Here is a 20,136-nt window from a genome sequence, read left to right as displayed (position 1 = left end):
ACCTCTAACATGCAAAAATCCTCATTAAGCAGGATACAAAAGCAGCAGAAAGAGAGCGAAACAAGAATTTCTGCAGACAAATAAAGAAACAGTGCAAGTTCAATGCATTATTAAAAAAGCAGGTAAGTAGGACAGAAACCCACATGTGCACGGTGCAGGTGCTGCCTGTGCAACCTACAGCCTGGCATTCTGAGCCCAGGTCACAGAGGCAGGCTGGCTGGAGGCTGCAGAGGCACAGAGAACAAGCTGTGAGTGAGGCTGAATCCAGCCAGCCCGGGCCTCGGCCACGCTGCTGACTAATCAACCAGCCTCCTTTATTGCCAAGCCCTCCAGCTGCCTCACAGCAGGGTCTCCCCAGTCCCTGCTTTCCTTCATTTCTTTTCACTTCATTAAAGGACAAGCAGTGTTAGGAAGAGGATAATGCCGCTGCAAGATGAACCACGACAGAAGCAAAGGAGACATTTAAAAAAAATAAAGGGAGGAGAGAAATCGAGCATAGAAATCTCCTGCAATAAACCTCGGGAGTGTGGAGCAGATGTGAACAAAGAGCTGTGGAGGATGCTCCATCCTCTCCCTTCTCCCTTCCCCCCTCCTCCCTGATGAGATCACTCCAGTCAGACGCACACGCATGGCACGGCACTAAAGGAAATCAATATTTTTGTTAAGCACAAGAAGGCAGAGCAGCTCAGCTGCAGGCAGCCTGCTTGGCTTCACCCTCTTTGCTGGGGATGCAGGACCCAGGAAGCACGTGCTGTGAGAGGGGCCAAGGGACTGGTGGCAGGGTAACCTCCTGCCAGATTTCCTCTCCACAAGGTAGGCTGGTTTCTGGTTTCATGCCTCATTAGAGGGGGAGGCCTGTGCCAGCACAGGCGGTGTGCCTCCTGCTGGGAGCTCTGCCAGATGGTGCCCTGGGCTCTGCAGGGCACCCTCGCTGCTGACGCTGCGCCCCACGAGCTGCAGGGATGCCCCAAACAAGGACTCTCCTCTTCCTGTCACACAGGGGGATTGATGAACTGCTCTCTGCACACTGATTGAGAAACACACAACTCTGTTTTGGGCTTCCAAGCACATCCCCTGAGCTCCCACCCCACTGCCAGCCCCCTGAGGCACTCCAGGCCATGCCAGCTCACTGCAGGGCCCTTGGCTGTGCCAAGCATCACTGCTCACCTTTCTGAGGGCCTGGTTTCCGCATTCTACCACCTGCTGCTGTCCTTATCCTGGGACTGGGCTGCTCTTACAGAACTGAAGATGTCTAGGACAAAAGAAATAAAGATGAGAAAATTCCCCATTCTGGAGCACACAGTCATCTGCAGCATTAGCTCATCACACAGTGGGGGGGAAACATGCTCTGTCACCTGGGGTAGCACAGAACACACACAACTCATTTCACCCCCTGAAACTACAAGACTTTCTCCAATTTGTGGACAACACCAAATTCATGGCAGCAGGAGCAGCATGAATAAGCACAGGGAGCACATGCCTGTCTCTGTGCTAACCCTACAGCGGGTCCAGAGCGTGTGTGTGGAAGGAGGGGCTGCTCCCACTCACTAACAAAGGGAGGCAGAGCTGGAATTTATGAAAGAAAACACATGGAAACATAACATTAACTCTGGCAAAGCAGCACAGCAATCCCCAGCTTGCCACTTACAATTCAAATTGCTCACAGCAGTTCTGGGGAATAAGGATGAGAAATTGGACAATGACCCAGGAAATACTTTTGCTGTTAGTACTGCCACAAGTGTCCAAGTTGTGCTGCATTTCTTTTTTTCCCTGGTTGGAGGAAAACTGGCTGGACCGTACCCAACAAGCAAAGGCATTTGCATTCTTGTTATAAAGAAATATTCCTGAGAAATCAGAGCTCTTGGGAGATGTGTGGTGGTCATGTACAGGGACCCAGTGCTCCAGCACAAGCACTCTCACAGGGCAGGGCCTGCCACACCCGTAAAGCCCTGCCAGAAAACATCCAAATGAATGGCTGAGCCACAAACAAGCCCTCGGGAAAGCCACGAATAGCATGTTTTGACACTCCACTAACTAATGAAAGATTAATTGTATCAATATAATTCCATTTTGTTCACAGTGGGGCAGTCAGGAGAAGGAGGAAGCTGTCTCAGGACGCAGCACTGAGTAGCTGCTTAAAGGGTTATTTACAGATCCAACTTGGCAAGAATTTGGGGTTTTGAAAACCAGGCTTTTTCTAAATCTAAGAGAAATAGAGTTTAATTTTCTGTAACAGCTCTACAAACTACAGCCTCTTTAAACACCGAGCAATACTCTGAGAAGAAAAATACTGAAGGAATATTAAAAACTAAAGGAAAAAAAAATCCTGGTTGTTTTTTTAATCCTTTTTAAATAAAAAGGTGCACAGTAGTCACTTATTGCCTCTCTCCTAAATAGTGTGTTTGTCTGTACACACTTGTGAAAGGAGTAAGGTTGGTTTCCCTTTCAATAGCAGAAGGTAGCCTACATGTGAAAGGTTATTTACAACTTTTAAAGCTTCTTTTCATAATTTTCTTCAGTCATTTTTATTAAAGACTAGCAGTCCTGGCAGGAAAAGTCCCCTAGACATAAAAACCCAGGCTGAAAGGTGTTTATATCTAAAGGCACCAGACAAGCACACGCCATCTCTGGCCCTGCCCCTCTGCTGTTTGCGGGGCTTTCTCAAGTACCCACACACATAAATCTCATGTGTGTGGCACAGGAGTTCCTGTGCCCCTCTGAGGGGTTCTGAAAAGCTGCTTCAGCCTGAGCACCTCAGAGCCCTGCTGGCAGGGATGTGTGATCCCTTCCTTTCCAAAGCATTGGAAGAAAAAACATTGTGACTGTGTTTGAGCTGCTCAGGCAGGGTTTGTGAAAGCTTATGGCCCAATAACCCTAACGAGGCTCAGGGGGACCTTGTCACCCTCCACAACTCCCTGACAGGAGGGGCAGACAGGTGGGGGTCAGTCTCTTCTTCAAGGGAACAAGGACATTTCAAGAGGAAACAGCCTCAAGATGTGCCAGGGGAGGTTCAGGTTGGACATCAGGAAGGATCTCTTCACAGAAAGGGTTGTGAAGCATGGGAATGGGCTGCCCAGGGAGGTGGTGGTGTACTGAGGAAATGACTGGGTGTGGCACTAGTGCTCTGGTGTAGTGGACGTGGTGGTGTTCAGTCTTGATGACCTTGGAGGTATTTTCCAACCTTAATGATTCTGTAATTCTGTGATACTGATAAAGCACAGAGCTGACTGCTGGTATCCCTCAGCCAACACTGCAGCAGGCTCTCAGCAAGATGTCATGTCATGGAAGAGAATCAGATGTTGTAAATGTCCAATTTAAATAAATAAAGAAACAAATGGTGACTCTTCCCCAAAGGAGGAGACTTAAACTGCATGGGGAGTCCCACTTTGCTGAGAGCCACATGAGTGCCAGCTCCAGGACACTGCACTTTAAAATAGGCTTCCAAGAAACTGCCCAAATGTGACAGCCCCAGCCTGACTCCTGCCAGCCTCCATGAGCCTCTGACACAGCTCTGCACCACCCAGATCCCCCCTGCATCTCACACCACAGGACAGCAACACGTGGGTTAATCCTGCAAAATCGTAACTCAAGGGGAAAAAAAGCAAAACAATTTGAGTGCTCAGAGTCAAGTAATGCCTAGAGAAGAGGCAGAGCCAAACTCCATGATGCAGGGCTTCAGCCTGCCTGCCCCAGGGGCAGCTGGACCTACACAGCCAGATGGGACCACCAGCCTTACTGCATCCCAGGGACAGGGACAGCTCCTGCCCCAGGATGCAGGGATGTCCTTCTTTAGCCACGGAGACAGACACTGAAGAATCACAATTGGGAGGGATCCACAAGGATCACCAAATCCAGCTCCTAGTCTGTCACAGACACCTCAACAGCCCCACCCTGGGGGTGTCTGAGAGTGTTGTCCAAATGCTCCTGGAGTTCTGGCAGGCTTAGGGTCATGACCATTTCCTGAGGAAAGAACCTTTTCCTTATATCCAACCTGACCCTCCCCTGACACAGCTCCAGCCATTCCCTTGGGTCCTGTCCCTGGTCACAGGGAGCACAGACAGGAGCTGCCCCTCTGCTGCCCCTGGGCTTTACTAACACAGGGCTTGGGAATTGATGATTTCCACTGACTGTAATTTATTGCTGCCCAGAGGAGCTGTAAAATCTCCACCCTTGGAGATCCTCCAAACATCAGCAGCTCCCTCCCCTGCCAGCCTGATCTAACCTTGTAGTTGACTCTGACTTCAAAGTCAGCCCATCTCTGCATGCAGCATTGGACCAGACAACCTCCAAAATCTCCTTCCAGCCTGAAACACCCAGGGACTTTATCTCACTGACAATGGATTGCATGGCAAGAGGAATCACTCTACAGGTTTTGACAAGGCTGAAATGCCCCAGTGAGGAGAATTCAGTGTAGAGAGAAGAAAGTCAAAGGCAGAACAGACAAGCCCACAGGCACCTGTGGACAGGAGCACCATGGCACCAATGGATGTGACCTTTACTCCATTCAGGGACTGAAGACTGAAAAAATGAGAAAGTAATAAACAGCAGAAGGTACAGACTGGTATCCAAGGGGCAAAACCAGGCTACCCACAGAGACAGATCTTCCAGAATCACCTCAGGCACAAACCTGCCCCTGATGAGGACCTTTTGGCTGGATCCATGGCACAAAGGACACAATCTTACTGTTGCATCAAATAAAACCTTTGAGATTTCCACAGACCAGCACACGCTGCAATGCTCCATCTCCAGAGCCTGACACTTGCACAGAGCTGCACACCAGAATGAAAACTCCCCTTGTTTTCAGAAGCTGTGTTTCTCCTGCTTCAAGAGATCAAGATAATCTCCCAAGCATGAACTACAGCATTAGGGAATGCTGGTTTCCAGAATTTACAGCCTGAAAGGACACATCAATGTGCAAATTCATTTCAGCAGGATGCTACCTTAAAAACGTAAAAAGACCAACTAATTTGCTGCCTTTAGTAGCAGATGAAGTGCCTCTCCCAGAGTTTCAAACAACTTTCACTCACCGAGATATCAAAAGTGCCAAGGGCTCCACTGAACTGTCATGGGCTCTAGTTCCCCATCACTCCTACAAGACAGCAGAGTCAGTACAAACACTGCGGCATAGCAAAACCTGAAAGCAGAGAGACAAAATGAAAAAGTTTGCATTTAATTGCAGAAAGGCTAAGTTACCAGCTGCATTATTCATGTTCATATTTAATTCATTTAAAACATCCAAATTTAAATTTAAAGACAGCTGTAACAAACATTCCCACTTGCACTCACAAAGCAGCACAGAACTTGACACAATTTAAGTTCAGCTTGCAGTGAGTACACGGGACTGCGGCTGTTAAACACCTTTGATATGAGTAAGATCACATCAACTGAGCTGATAGAAACTAGTTCAGCTTTTGTAAAATGAAACTATCACACAAAGGAGGATTGAAAAGACTAGACCTGATTAGTAATGAAAAGGAGAGAGACCACAGGAGAGGCATATAAAATAATGAGTAGCACGAAGAGAGAGAACTGGGGACTCCAAATTATCCCTTCCCAGCGCAGCAGAGCAAACCTACAAAAGTAAAAAACTCCCAAGTATATACCAGGGAGAAGGAACAGTTCATTGCAAATTAATAGACATGCAACTTCCTTATGGAGGAAGTTATCAAGAGAAGTAAACGAGTAACCTTAGAAACGACACAGACATTGAAAAGCAAACCAGCATTTGTAAGGGTATCAAAGTATGAGACCCGTGGGCCATCAGTACCCAGGCCTCAAGCAAGAGCTGAACCAAGGCTGGGTGCCCAGCCAAACCCTGCCCACCTCATCACTGCCTCAGCTGCTGTGCTGTGGCAAGGAAAAGCTGAGCCCTTGCCCTCCTGCCAGGCTGCTGCCCCCAGCTCACAGCCAGGGGCAGGACAGCAGCTCAGGACATGGTTTGTTCACAGCCTGGTGAGCCCTGCGCTGGGTTACACTGAAATTCACACCTCTGATGCGTTTTCCTTTTTCTCAGGCGGGCAGGGCTGGAAGAGCATCCCGGGGCATCCCCAGCTCCGAGCGCCGCTCTCTCCAGCGCGCACAGCCCGCAGCAACACTGCGGAAATGCATCTTCATCTAATTAAGCTCTCCCCCCACTGCTCTTGCCAACAGGCTCTTCCAAAAGCTCATCCCTAAGGGTAGTCAGATTCAATTTGCCTGTGCCAGACTGGAAGGCAACTGCAGGGTTACAGGGGAGCCTACTCTGCAATATTTGTCCACAAAATGTGGCAATGGCAATATCAGTAAAACAAAAAATGAGAAAATGTGGATGGAAGATGCCATCCCATCTTTCCAGTCCTCATGAGATGCATGTAATCCCTTTATCTCCAAAGCCTCTGCTCCTTCAGAGCGCATAATTATCAAAAGAGTTAGAGCTGAGGCTCTTAATGTCTCTTCTAGGCACTTCTTTGTTCCACTCAAGGCACCAGTCACATCTGAATTATTTCCTGGGGTTGTTTGGACTTCCTATTATACAAGGATGATTATGGTGAACCTTGGGATGGAATCCAAGTCGGATCTCAGCACTCCCATGTTTGATTGAAAAGGAACCTGAAGGTTTGCTGACAGCGTGCCAAGCTTCAAACCTCGCTGGACAATGCCACTGCCAGCAGGCCAGAGGCTTTCGGAGACAAGAGGAAGAAAACCACCAACAGCGAAGCTGGAAAATGGTTTTATTAGGTCGGATACATACCCACAGATTAGGATCGGGGGGAAAAAAAAAGGAAACTCTGCATATTGACAGAGGACTGTGAGAATGACGCTTCTTGGAAATCCCATGGGGCTGCACAAGAGAATCCTGACAGTTTCTCATGATGCAAAGTGCCTGCAGTCATTGATTTGTTCCCCACAAAAGCACAGGTCTGGAGCACCACGACCACGGCAGCCACAAGAAATCCCTTCCATGTAACCTCTGCTTCAGCTGAGGTTTTCTTCACAGTGATGTTTCCATCAAACCCCATCAATGTTTCCAGCAGTAAAGAGCTGTCCCTTACAAATTCCCTCAGGAAATGTGAGGGCAGCCCTGTAATCTCCTGCCTGTCAGGGGTGATGGCAGTGCTGCCATTCCAGCCTCTCTGCTGGAATGTTTCAGCTCCATTCTGGAAGCCCCTGTGTGACCGTGGGTTACACAGGCACATCCAGCGCCATCCCAACCCAAGCAGAAAAGCAGGCACATGATAAGCAGATCATGTGAATTACAGAATATCCTGAGTTGGGAAGGATCCATAAGGATCATCAATTCCAACTTCTGATCCCACACAGCACACCCCAACAATCCCACCCTGTCCCTGAGAGCATTTTCCAGATGTTCCTTGAGCTTTGGCAGCCTTGGAACCATGACCATTCCCTGGAAGCTTGTTCAGTGCCTCACGACCCTCTAGGGGAAGAACCTTCTCCAAACTCAGCCTGCTTGCTCATTTAACACCTTTTCTGCCATTTTAAATTTCTATGGTGCAGAAAGAAAAGCATTTACAGCCCACCTGATGAAATCAGAGGACTGTCAGTGCACAATCTGACTCCTACTTTAGTTTTCACACCAGACTTGGTTCCTCAGATTTCTGTCTGACCTGTGGACACCAGAACTTTTGCTGGTCTAAACCACATTTCTTGCTCTCAAGGCACTCTGATGAGCCAGCTGACCCTGCCTGGGCAGAAGCCAAAGACCAGCTCCCAGGACCGAGCACCAGCCTTCTCGGAGCCAGACATGCAGGCAAGGAGTCCCAAACCAAAATGCCAAATGAATGCTTACGTGGGTCCTGGAGTAAACTCTCAGGAGTGATCAGCGTCCATGTTTGAAAAGGTGAGTCAGAATTTATCTTAAAGAATGATTTTAGTTCCTTCCAGCTCCCTGCTACCATCTTCCTGAGCAAGACTGGAGTTTTATTTCTCCTTGCCTGTGCAAAGTCACATTTTTGGCAGCTCCGAACAAAGGCTGATAAAGATACAGCACCTCTGGAAGCATCTCCCCTCATCAGGTCAGGAGAGCCCTTACATTCAAACCAGGGAATATTTCTAAGTAACACTGTATGATGAATGCTGGTATTTCCATCTGCAGTACTGATCCCCTTGTGTGATCTGAAATACCTCATGGCTGTAAACCATTTACTCCTCTTTCTACCAAAAGGATTTTCTGTCATTTCCAACATCTCTCATTCTCTGGAATTAATTTTATCCTTCTATCATGTAAGAAGTGGACTGATGAACTCCAGACTTCATGACAGGCTCCTCACAAACACATTCTTGTGTTAACACACTGAGGTGTCTCGAAGATGTGATCACAAGTAACACACTTCCTCAGCCCCCGAGCCAAGTCTCATGGGAGTACATATTTTAAAAGACAAAAACACGTGAAAAACTTGGATACACCATGTTTCTACAATGAAAATATTGATTTTATGACTTCCTTTTGAACACCTTCAGGTTGGTGGGCAGAGGAGATAAGTCAGCCTCCCAGGAAATGGCAGCTGGACCACCAGACACTGCTGAGTCAAGCTCAAGAGATCACCCTCAGGGTGAGTACAAAAACCAGGGACCAGTGAGAGGAACCACCACTGTGAGCAAAGCTACAACAGTTACCACTGCCCATGACTGTGGAAGAAATTAAATAAAACCTTGCAGGATTTCAATAACTATTTCCTTCCCTATGCAAAATAACCCCAACCTCCCCCCCCAAAAAAAACAAAACAAAACAAAACCAAGAAACAAAACCAAAAAAAAACCCAATAAAACCAGCATGGGCCTTGGATCAAACCAAAAACATCCTGACATGTATCACTGTGAGCTGACTTTGCTCTCCACAAAGACTGAAGAGGCTGCAATAAAGACAACATATTTGGCACACTCCAGGAACAGGATACCCAGGCTGAGAGAAATGGAGAGATGAAAGGGCTTCAAATAACAGACAAATAAGATAATCTGACTTGAGTCTGCTAAAGGAAGCCCCTTAACAGGATGAATTTTCTCAATACAGACATGTTTACTGATGAGCTGGGAGTTACAGCTCCATGGCTGCCATTTCTGTAGTGAGGGGGGTGAGCACTCCAGCCCTGCAAATCCTCCTTGGAAAGCTTGACTGCTGTTAGAAGTCCACACACTATTGAAAAATCAGAGCTGCTTTTACGACTGGTATTGGTTTCCCACCCACTCCAATAGAAAGAAAACAGTGCAAAACCTAAAGCCTTCCCATGCAGGGAGCATGGAGTCATGGAGGGGTTTGGGTCAGAAGGGAGCTCAAAGATCCTCTTGTTCCAACTCCCTCAAAGTGGGCAGGGATTCACGGCACTCACAGGATCCTGTGCTGCTCCTCCCCAGACAGGACCATGTCCAAGGCTTGGAGCCAAGGCCTGGGCTGCCTCCCACTGCCATGGACAGCAGGTGTCCCACCTCGAACTCATGCTGATGTGGCACAGACCTTATCTAATCACACAAATCCCCTGTGGTAACAGCTGGGGGTAAGGAAGCTTCACCGTGCCCCTGAATTACTCCAGCAAATCCTTCGTGGGTGGTCCTTTTGAAGTCACTTTGAGGTTCTCCCTCTGAGGTGAGCAGTGCCCATGTCCCACACCCCAGTGTCAAAGATGCCACCAAGAGCACTGCTCTCCATGACTGTTCTGGAGGAGCTTTGGGAAAAGCTGCAGATCTCTGCTTCTGGGGCTTAAGCAGAGACATTTCTGACTGTACCTCCATGGAGCTCTCCCAAATGCACTGTAACAAAACTCAACACAGAGATCTGCTTTTGGGGCAGGTAAGGTGCCCGTTACATATAGAAAAGCAAAGCACTGATGGACCTCAGTGCCATATGGGAAGAACGTGCCAAAGCAAGGAACTGAATCTGTGTGCCCAAGGCTGCTGTTTCTAACACTGAACCTCTGTGTTACAGCTATTTTGTGTCAGCAGGACTCCCATAGCTGAAAGTTAAACTCTCCTGACTTCAGATGAGGAATGGCCTGGGTTATAGCCTGGCACAGCAGTGTACCCAATCCACTGAGGACAACTGGAAGTAGAGAAGATTTATCACACAGGGGGCTCTGTAGCCTGATCCTGGCATATTCTGACCGTACCCTGACACCCTGGTGACTGGGAATCAGACCACAGGGCAGGTTTTGCAGCTACCTGAGTTTCCTTTCATGGCAATCCCAGAACACAGAGGGGTGCAGGACATGGTGCAACCCACACTCCTGTGCTGGGTCATGGCCCCCCTGGCCTGGGGAGAAGCTGGAGGGTGAACCTGGAGGACAGGCTTGATGCAGGGCACCCTGAGGGTGCACCAGCCTGTGCAGGCATAGCGGGAAGCCCAAACTGATGCAGGTAGTAAGGAAAGTTTTGCAGCAATGTGGCTATTTCAGCCTGCACTGAGCCACATGCCAAAGCTAAGAGCTATTACTGAAAGCAGATGGCTTACAGGAGACCTTGAAACGGGATTCTGCCCAGGGCACTCACAAAGTCACCCCTCACAAAAGCACACAATAGGATGCTTCAAAGTCTTTAAATAAGAATTTAAACAGGAGTACATTAAAAACCAGTGCATGGTTTCCATATCACCCCCAGACAGGCTAGTAGAGCCTCCCTTGCACAGTCAGCTGTGGCTGCTTTCCCAGACAGCAGTTACAGGGGTGATGGATGTGGCCCCAGAAAGGGCTCCAGGGTGTAAACTCTTCACGGGTCTCTGGTTGACACCCAGTAGATATATGTATGTGTAACATGTTTAATCAACCTTATCCTTAATTCTCTACTGGACTCGATTAAAAAATAAACTCTTGATGGCATGGAAGATATGGGAGGACAATGTATTCATTCCTATGGAAAGGGAAACAGGAGGCAATCCAGAAGGAAAGGACTGACTTCCAGTTGTGTCTCTATTGGAAATGTCACGACAGACTGTGCAGTGATGCTGCAAGCAGGATGTGAGAATTCCTCAAAGAAAATTTTGCATTAACTATTTCTAGTAATGTAAGTTTGATAAAGTTACAGCAGAACATCCTCAGGAGACTGTAAGTAGGGAAAGGCAGCTTGAGGGGGAATAAAAAACCAAAGGGATGCTAATTAGGGGACAAAACAGAAATGTAAATGAGGAAAACCTTGCAAAAAGAGGGGAAGGAGATTACCCAATCCCTTAAAGTACCCTGTATCTCACAAGCACAAGGGAGGAGGGTGATCCTCAGGGAGAGACACACGGGGCAAGGGTTTCCCCTGAAACAGCAGGGAGGGAGATGAGAGCTCAGGGAGCAGAGGAGAACAAACCAGCCCTGAAGAAAAGGTGAGGGACAAAATCACCACTCTCTAATGAGCTAAATACTGAGACACGGGGCATGATGATGGTTATGTACACCTACAATTGCATTTTCCTTCTCCTTTACTTCTATAACCAACCCCAACAATTAAATGGAATGCTTAGCAATATCCCTCGGGAAAACACATGGGATGAAAACTCATCCTCAAGCCTCACATGGCATCAAAGCAATCGCTGAGCCTGTTACTGGAGTGCCTGAAGTGTTCTCTTTGCTCATCCAGCACAAAGGAATGACCTTCCATGGAGTTAAGCATTTCTTACCTTCCTGAGGTCCAGCACCAACACAAACATGTCCCGAATGACAAAGGGAAGGAGGGAGGGAGGCACAGCTCCAGTCACACTCAAGGCTGAATCCTTCACAGATCCACATACAAATCCCCGTCCCTGACTCAACATCCATACAGCCAACCTTCCCAAACCTTCCAAAGGCAACTCCCTCTGCCCTCCTGAACCTGCTCTCTCAGAGAAGACCCCTTTAATGTGTGTGTATATGTATATATAAATCTACCCTTAGAGTGACAAAACTCAGGGTCTCCCTGGCAGGAAGCACAGCCAGACTCCCCTCCAACCCTTCCAGCAGCTGATTCTTCTTATGCAAACAAAGGACAGATGAGAAATAGTTCCTACAGATCTGCCCCATCTGCTAAAGAAATGAGAAAGATAAAATCTCCAAACCCTCAGGGTATGGAGCAGAGCCACAAAACCTGGATTTACCCTTGTTGGAGCGGAAGAGGAGTCAGTCTCTGCTGCTTGGAGCACTGAGACAGAGATAATCCAGCCCTGACAGAGGGAAAGAAGGAAGTCTCGGGAGGGAGGGATGTGAAAGGAGTCTCTTCTCCTGGTGCCTGGTCTGCTCCAGCCCAATCAAGGCAGAGGGCTGCCCAGGAAAAGAGCTCCTCAAACTCTTTGTACCCCAAGGGAATGGTGTGCCAGGGCAGGAAACAAGCATCTTTGGTTTATTTTCTCACTCATGTAGAGAAATATTAATTCATCTGTTTCTTAGGAAAAAGAAAGGAAATTGCTACAGCGCAACATGTCAAGAGGAACCAGAAGAGCCAGGCTGACTGAGGATGGGTATTAATTACTGCTTGCTATTTTTAATCTGTGTATAACTCTGGTCTCATCTGTGACTTAAGATAAAATCCCAGTATTCAAAACCATGTATCTACTCAAATAGAAATATCCTCTTCTGGGTACAAAGTCTGGATACAGAAAAAGTATAACATGCCCATCAAAATTACACTCCATTTTAATAACAAAAGAAAGAACAATCTAGACATAGACAAAAATATTAGCTCAGGAGAATTACTCCCAGAGAGGAAAAATCACTAGCCAGTTCCTGCAGGAAACCCTGAACAGATTGCTGTTAATTATGTAAAGAAAAAGTTGTTAGGCTGCTTTACATTCCTGAAGGGCCAAGAGTTTGGACAACTAAAAAATATCCTGTGAGGCCCTTCACTGTTTTCTGTGCAGCACACGGTAGATGCCAATAAAAAACCCCAAACCACGACCACAAGCAACCAAAAGTCCATCCTGCAGCTCTGCAAGTATGTTCAGTGTCTGCCAAGGAGCTAATGAAAACAAGGCACTCTTACAGACTGTATCTGCTCGACATTCAAGTACCTGCTGGACATTTTGTACAGCTTATAAAGCAATAAAATATCACAGGGCATTTACAGATTTTCCAGCTGACAACAATATGAAATAACTGAGCAGCTCCAGAACACACTGAGTCCTCTGGTGAGGCACAAGATAACACTGAACAGAAACTATCACTAACACACACACACACACAACGGGAGACTGTGCCAGCAGTGTGCAAGAGGTGACCGAAGCTCATGGAGATGGAAAAGGAGCCAAGATTCAAAAGCCATCCCTCAACCCCACCATAATGCTGGCACAACAGTGGGACTGCCCAGATCTACAGTGCAGGGCTTGGACATGCCCAAGGGAAACAAGTTCCTCCTGCCCTCTCCAGGCACAGCAATTCACCATCAAGTGAGCTGCTACCTCCCGCCACGCTGGAGGAGATGTGGCATTGTACAGCCAGGTAAAACCCTCCAGTGCGGGGCTGGGGCAATGACAAATGGCCTCAGGAATCAAGTGACAAGCCAGGAGGTGAGCCAGCTGCCAAGGTTTACCCCACTTGTGGTAAGAGTTAAGGGCTGCAGGTGAGCAGCAAGGTGGTGGAACTGATGATACCTGCTGCCCATCAGTGGCCAACATCCTCTGGATAATGTCAACTGTACATAACCAGCAGTACAGCATTTTTCTTCTCTTGGCAGCTTGCCAGAAGAGAAGGTGAAATGTCAAAATGATGGTGTTAAAGTACAGCAATACCAGCCTGAAATCAAGCACAGCTCCTTAATCTCAGAATAGTCAGGCACTGGAGTGAATTGCTGAGGAAAGTAGGAATCACCATCACTGGAAATCTTAGAACACCCTAGAGAAACCTCCAGGAAACATGTGTGGGTGATCCTTCAAGGTCACTTCTAGAAACACTGAAACCACAAGACTTTCTGCATAGGTACCTCCCTGATCACACAGCCACTGCACAATTTTAATGGACTGCAGCATCTAAAATTTGCTGTAAAAGGCAAAAAAAAAAAAAAAAAGCAACCACGGTCAGCGTACAGAGAGCAGCAGTCTCTGGGCTGTGTGAACAGCCACTCGACTTATTTTTAGAAGGTAGAATTGGTACGACTTCCTCCTCAGTCCACATCAGACTCCTTCAGCTCTTCTGCCTGCTCTCTACTCCTTCACAGAACTGACAAGTACAGAGCAGAAATGTCTCCTACCTTATGTGTTGCAGCTGGGCAGGAAAGGCACAAGTGGGGAGTGAGGGGGCCCTGCAGCAGCGAATGCAGGGAGAGCACTGCTGGGAGGTGCCCAGCACGCTGCAGAGCTGCCCAGAGCATTCAGCCTGAGCTCAGGTAGCCACCCTCACCTTGAGCCATCACCTCTGCAGACCAGCTGGTTTCAGGGACATTCAACTGTGCTGCGGGGACATTTTGTGCCACCCAGACCCAGAGCCAAGCCCGGGTTCCTGCCCCAAAGTCCCTCCCCGCTGAAAAGAGCTATGGAGTAACCATCCACTACTGATTGTCTATGAAGAAGACAACTCCAGAAGTTAATTCCTTCTAACTATCATAGGAGTGGCTGGAAGTGAAATGCAAGTCCAGCATAACTCAGTAGAAATCCTGGGTTTTACTAAGGAGCCAAAATACTAGCTGTGGACAGGTCAGAATTCGGTGATTAAATGTGGGTTGCTTTTGAAAATTCTCGGAATATTTAAGATGGATATACACATGTACGGTTGTCAATGACAATGAGCCATCCTGAAGTTGCTGCTCGGCAGTGTCCCCCATGGTGTGTGCATCCCAGCCTGGCCTGGCCTGGCCTCCCCGCAGCTGCAGGGACACGGGGAGGGCAGGCAGGCCCTGGCAGTGGCCCAGGGAGGCTCCTGGGGAGCCAGGAGGGAGCGAGGGGGAACAGGGAACACGGGCTGCCCTCCTGCTCACCGCAGACACAGCTGGACACGCATCCCACTGCTGAGGGAGGGCTCAGCATGGGGGGAGGAGGCAGGGGCTGCTCCAAATGGGAAGGGAGAGAGGCCAGGAGCAGGGACACCCTGCAGCAGTGGCACAGGGGAGGGCAGAGTGGATGGAAGCTGGTCAGGCACTGGCAGCAGTGTTCCAGCACGAGGTGACTGCGAGCAGCAGCTGGTGGGACCGTGGCTCACTCAGTGGAGCACAGATGGGCTTCACCCTGTGCAGCCTCTGCCAACACTGAAATCAAACACTCTAAGTGTCCCCCAGCTCCCCCCAGGCAAAAAACCCATTTTTCCTGGCAGGACCTCTTCCTGGAATCAAACATCAGCAGCACCCTGAGGAATCAGAAGGGTGCACCCACTTCCCTCCACCCCCAAGTGACAGCAGATGTCACTCCAGAAATGGGTGAACCAAACTTGTTCCCTTGCCACAGTACCTAGGAGAAAGGAGCTGGACCAGTGTCCAGTAAAACCTGGAAGGGCCAGGAGTGGGGAGGAATTTCAGGAAACTCAATGGGCAAAGATTGAACTTTGCAAATTTCCACTGGCATCTACTCCTACAGTTTCCGTTGTTGAAAACAAACCCAGGGAGCCACAGGGAGGTTTCTGGGCTGTTCCCACTGTGGCAGTCTGGAAAATGTACAAGCTAATTGGAGCTGGTAACTCTGAGCACATTGGCTGGGAGGAGGCCCCTCCAGCAGGAGCTTCTTTTCCGACTGGTGATAACACCATTCAATTTATAATACAAACAGAAAAACTTCTGAGCAAGAAATGGAGAGCAGCAGAAGCACAAGCTTGTGCCAGGGAAAAACAGTCCTGCCTGAATTCCCACGTCAGCTCCCTCGTGTTGGCAATGACCACACTGACTCCGCTCTGTTTCCTCATCTCCAGTGACATATTACCAACCAGGCTGTGGAGCTGCAGGGGTCGCTCCCCTCTGCTGATCAAGTCAGCTCTCAGGAAGCCAAGTGCTTTAGACTCCCCAGACATCACCTGTCCCTCTGGCCGGCTGGGCGAGGCTGCCACGCAAACAGCAGAGGCAGCAAAACGGACGTTCATCTTTTCCTTCAGTTCTCAGCCAAATTCTTGATTTTTTGCTCAGGATGAGTCTACATAAAAGTGTGAGATTCAGCCCAGTAAGAGCAGAGGCACACAAATTCTGCTTAAATGCCTGCTAGAGAGGCAGAAACATTTGGTAGGTGCCTGAGTGAAGACTGCAAACTGTGTGTCACAGTGTCTAAATCTGCTAGAGGTGGTGTGTGTAAGAAACCTCGGTAAAAGAGCCAAGTATTATGCTGTTTTTTAAGGGAACTGAATGAAAATAGAGATCTCTGGGAATTATGTGTTCTCAGCACCAGCCAGGCTGCAGTGATGTCCCTGTACTGATCTCTCCTTTGCTCACAGCTGAAACCACCTCTGAAATGTCCTGCTAAGGGAGACTGCCACCCAGGACAGAGCACAGCTTTGCAAAGAGGAGGAGGTGCTGATCTCAGGTGTCCCCACCACTAGTTCAGGTCACTGGATTTGTTCACTCCAAGCTCAGTGAGACCTGGTGATACACAAGGAGGATCTCTTGTGCTTCCCGCTGCTCTCAGACTTGCACTATCAGGTTAAACACAGTGCAAATGTTTTGTAACAGCTTCCACTAGTAGGTATTTAAGCTGGGTAACAAAGAAATTTTTTACAACTGTATTAAACCCAGAAAAAGCATTTCCTTTAGGATTAGGCTGTGCTATCCTGCAAATAAAGTGGGATGAAGTATTTATGTCCCAGCTTGGAGGGCAGGTGCTACACCCAGATGTAGTGCTGGGGTGAAGGAGGGGTCAGAGTTACAGTTCTGCTGCACTGAGAGTTCAATTGCGGAGATAATTTTTACCATGGCATGTCTCTGAATTACATATATGCAGGAGATTAACCACCTCACAAGAGAAGCTGGCAGCCAGAGTTGCTGCTCTGTCCTCAATGCATCTTCCCTCACTTCCCAGGGACCCCTCCTTGTCAGGAAACTTCTCAAACATAAACGGATGCATAAATGACTCAAAATCTTTTTGTCTCATTGCAAAAACTGAATTGCAGTAGCAGGTAAGGAAAAGAAAAGGAGAAAAGGGTCCTAGATGCAAACATTACAGCTCAAACGAGCTGCAAACACGCCAAGGTTTAACTCAGCACAGCTCTGAGCTCACATTGCTAGCACGCTACTCCAGATTTGCAAACAGGAGCTCACTGAGCACGCCAAGTCCTGTCACAAACACACAGTTAAAAGCACAAACAGACCAACATGTGATCTGCATTCCTTGTCACGTAACAGTGCTGAGACAGGCCCAAAATGGGGTCATTTGGGCCCAGCTTGTTACAACTGCTCTGCAGAAGCCCCACTGACAGAGTCCTACCCCCAACTGACCCCAGCGCTTTAGGTGAGGAGTGAATGGGAGCAGAACCCAAGCCAGAGACAGAGGTCAGCTAGGCTGACATGCCCACGTGAGAAGAACAGAGAAACTGATCTTGCTCAGCTTAGGGAGAGGGAGAAGAAGTCTTCAAATGCTTCTAACTGAGCTGCAGGCGTGTAGGAAGTGGAGTGATGTGTGGAGTAGGGTGCTCTCCGTGAGCTCTGGACATCAGAAGAAGAACAGGTTTAAAGTGCAAGATAAAGATTTAGATTAAGCACCCTGAATAATCTCTTATGATGAGGAGGCCTGTGTGTTGGCATACATCACCTGCACAGGATAGGGAACTGCCAGCATGAAGAGCTTAAAAGAAGAACTATTACTCAGGAAGGGTTTAGAAGCCTACCTGACCTTACCCAAGACTGGGAAACAACCTGACACCTGAGTCTACCAAACACAGTTTCAGACATTCCTTTAAATCAGACACAGGGCAGGGACATAGCTCCCACAGCACTCCTGTCTAGGCTGAAGCACAGCTACTTGATGAATAAGATCATCATTTAATGCCTTAACAGAATCTTTTACTTATAGACACCATATTGTCCTGCAAAATTCATCAGGTTTCCACAGAAGTACCTCAAGAAAAGCAGATTATCAAGATGCAGAACTATCACATGCTAAGATGTAACTATCAATCCGGGAGCACCAAGATTCAGCATGTCTCTCACAAACAGAACACACTCAAACTTTTAATTAAGTAAATAGTTCAAGTAGCACGGAAATATCTGCATTTCCCTCGTGGCCATTGGAAGGGACTCCCTGATTTCCATCTGCATTTTCATACCATCTACTGGGCAGATCCTGAACTACCCACCAGCACATGCAGGGCTGAACACCACGGCAGCTTGTCCCAAACTGAGACCCCCATGAGCCCAGTTCTGCTCCCTGTATTAACACCAAGCCACACGCCAGTGCCTGAGATGAAGCACAAGGAATGACACCACTATCCCATGCTCCCAATATTCCCAGCAAACACATATGGTCAGCACAGCCTGGCCAGCAGAAGCTGAGAGTAAGAGAGGAAGGCGACAGGAGGAGGCCCAGCCGCAGCCGGCGCTCAGGCGTTCAACCGGGGTGGGAGAACATTTTCCCCCAATATTACTGGCTGCGAACTGCAGCGACCACATGGCTGCTCCCAGCCACTCAGTGCACGCTGTTTACTATAAACAACAACAGTAAACAGAAACTCAGCCAAAAAATCAAAGCCGGGGACCCCAGAGCTGGGTCTCCACATCCCGACGTTCCCCATGGAAACAGTTTCATGCTCAGCCGCTGAACCTAAACCAGCCGAGGCCCGAGGGAGCCAAGCTGCTCACTGCATCCCAAACTCGGGCCGCCTGCTCGGATTTGCCAGCTCTACCTTCAGTCATCCAGACTCCAAAGTGCTGCCACAGTTTTACACGGGAGCTTCAAAGAGCTTGCGGATTAAACCTGCGCGGCAGGAGCCAGCCGTCACCGGGGTTATTTTTAAACATCTCACTGTGCTCGAAACGCTCACATCTTGTCTCGCTCCCAGCTCCAGCCCAGCACTCGGCTCGGGGCGCAGCTTTTCCCCACGCATGGCGGTGATGGGATTTCTCCGGCTGCTCCCCGGGGTCACCCCTGCTACCTCCAGCAGCAGGACTCGCGGGGACCTGCTCGGGGCACCGGGGACCAGCTCCACACATACACTGGGGCGACAGGACGGTGTCACCGAGCCCCGAAGGGCTCGTGGGGGAGGAAGGGCACAAACCCCCCGGGCACAACCCGCAGCCGGGGCCACCTCCGGCAGCTCGGTCCCGCTTCCCCTTTCCTGGCGGGAGCGCCCGGCTGATACCGAAACGCGCCGGGGAGGGGGCAGCTCCGGCCGGCCCCAGAACCGCTCCGAGGCCTCGGGGCGAGGCGGTACCGCGGCTGCCCGAGGCCCTGCCCGGGGACACCCGGCAGAACAACAAAGCCCTGGAAGAGGCTTCCCCGGGAGGCACAGCCCGGCCGGGCAGCCGCGGGGCCGGGGAGCCCCGGGGCGCTGCCCAGCCGCCGGGAGGGCCGGTCCCGGACGGGCACCGGCAGGTGCGGGCGGTGACAGCCGCCCCCGGCCCGGGCACGGCGCTGAAGCGGCGGCCGGGCCGCGCTGACAGGAGGGATGAGATCCGGGCCGGGCTGCCCGCCCGACCCCCGCCCGAGCCCCGCCGCGCCTCCACGGCCGGGCCGGACCGAGCCCGGACGAGCCGCCCGCCCCGGGCCGCCCGCTCACCTGCGCGGCCGCCGAGCGCTGGCGCTGCTCAGTCCCTCGCCGCCGCCGCCGCCGCCATGTTCGCGCTGCGCAGGGAGGCGGGGAGGGAACGGGAGGGAACGGGAAGGAGCGAAGGGGGAGCGGCGGGGGATCGGGGAGGAGGGACCGGCGGCCCGGCCCGGCCCGGCCCCGCGCCGCCCCCGCCGCCGGGACGGCTCCGGCCAGCGCCGGCGCTTCGGCAGCGGATCGGCCGTGGCTCGGAGATGCTCGGCTGGGTCGGTGCGGCTCCACTCGGCTGGCTCGGTTAGGTTCGGCTCGGCTCGGCTTGTCCCGGCACGGCTTCTTTCCGGTTCGGCACAGCTCGGCTCGGGCCGGGCAAGGCTCGGCTCCGCTCGGTCTCGGCTGAGTTCGGCCCGGCCCGGCCCGGCTCTGCTCCGCTCGGCCGGCTCGGCTGGGTTCGGCCCGGCCCGGCCCGGCTCTGCTCCGCTCGGCCGGCTCGGCTGGGTTCGGCCCGGCCCGGCCCTCACAAATCCCCCACCGTGCCCGCTCGGGACCGCCCTCACGCAGGGACAGAGCCCGGTCCCCACCCGCATCTGGGCACGGC

The 20,136-nt window shown here is 50.3% G+C and overlaps 1 protein-coding gene across 7 annotated transcripts in view; it reads right to left on the bottom strand.

Moving 5' to 3' along the window:
• The window catches only part of SCMH1 (Scm polycomb group protein homolog 1), a 60,485-nt gene extending 40,595 nt beyond the window's left edge, over window positions 1-19,890 (bottom strand). For 2 of the 7 annotated variants that reach the window (XM_038160641.1, XM_038160643.1), the window contains exons 1-3: window positions 19,554-19,889; window positions 5,028-5,134; window positions 1,168-1,252 (exon numbers count right to left, since the gene is read on the bottom strand). In XM_038160641.1, the coding sequence (XP_038016569.1) occupies window positions 1,168-1,192 (25 nt within the window). In that variant the 5' untranslated portion in view covers window positions 1,193-1,252; window positions 5,028-5,134; window positions 19,554-19,889. Of the gene's footprint in view, window positions 1-1,167; window positions 1,253-5,027; window positions 5,135-19,553 lie in introns of all 7 variants that reach the window. The other 5 variants (XM_038160642.1, XM_038160646.1, XM_038160647.1 and 2 more) reach the window with 5 other exon arrangements.
• Window positions 19,891-20,136: the final 246 nt, after the last annotated feature.

This window comes from Motacilla alba, chromosome 23, assembly GCF_015832195.1.
Source record: "Motacilla alba alba isolate MOTALB_02 chromosome 23, Motacilla_alba_V1.0_pri, whole genome shotgun sequence".
Classification (NCBI taxonomy): Eukaryota; Metazoa; Chordata; class Aves; order Passeriformes; family Motacillidae; genus Motacilla; species Motacilla alba.
This window is presented reverse-complemented; position numbering and strand designations above follow the sequence as displayed.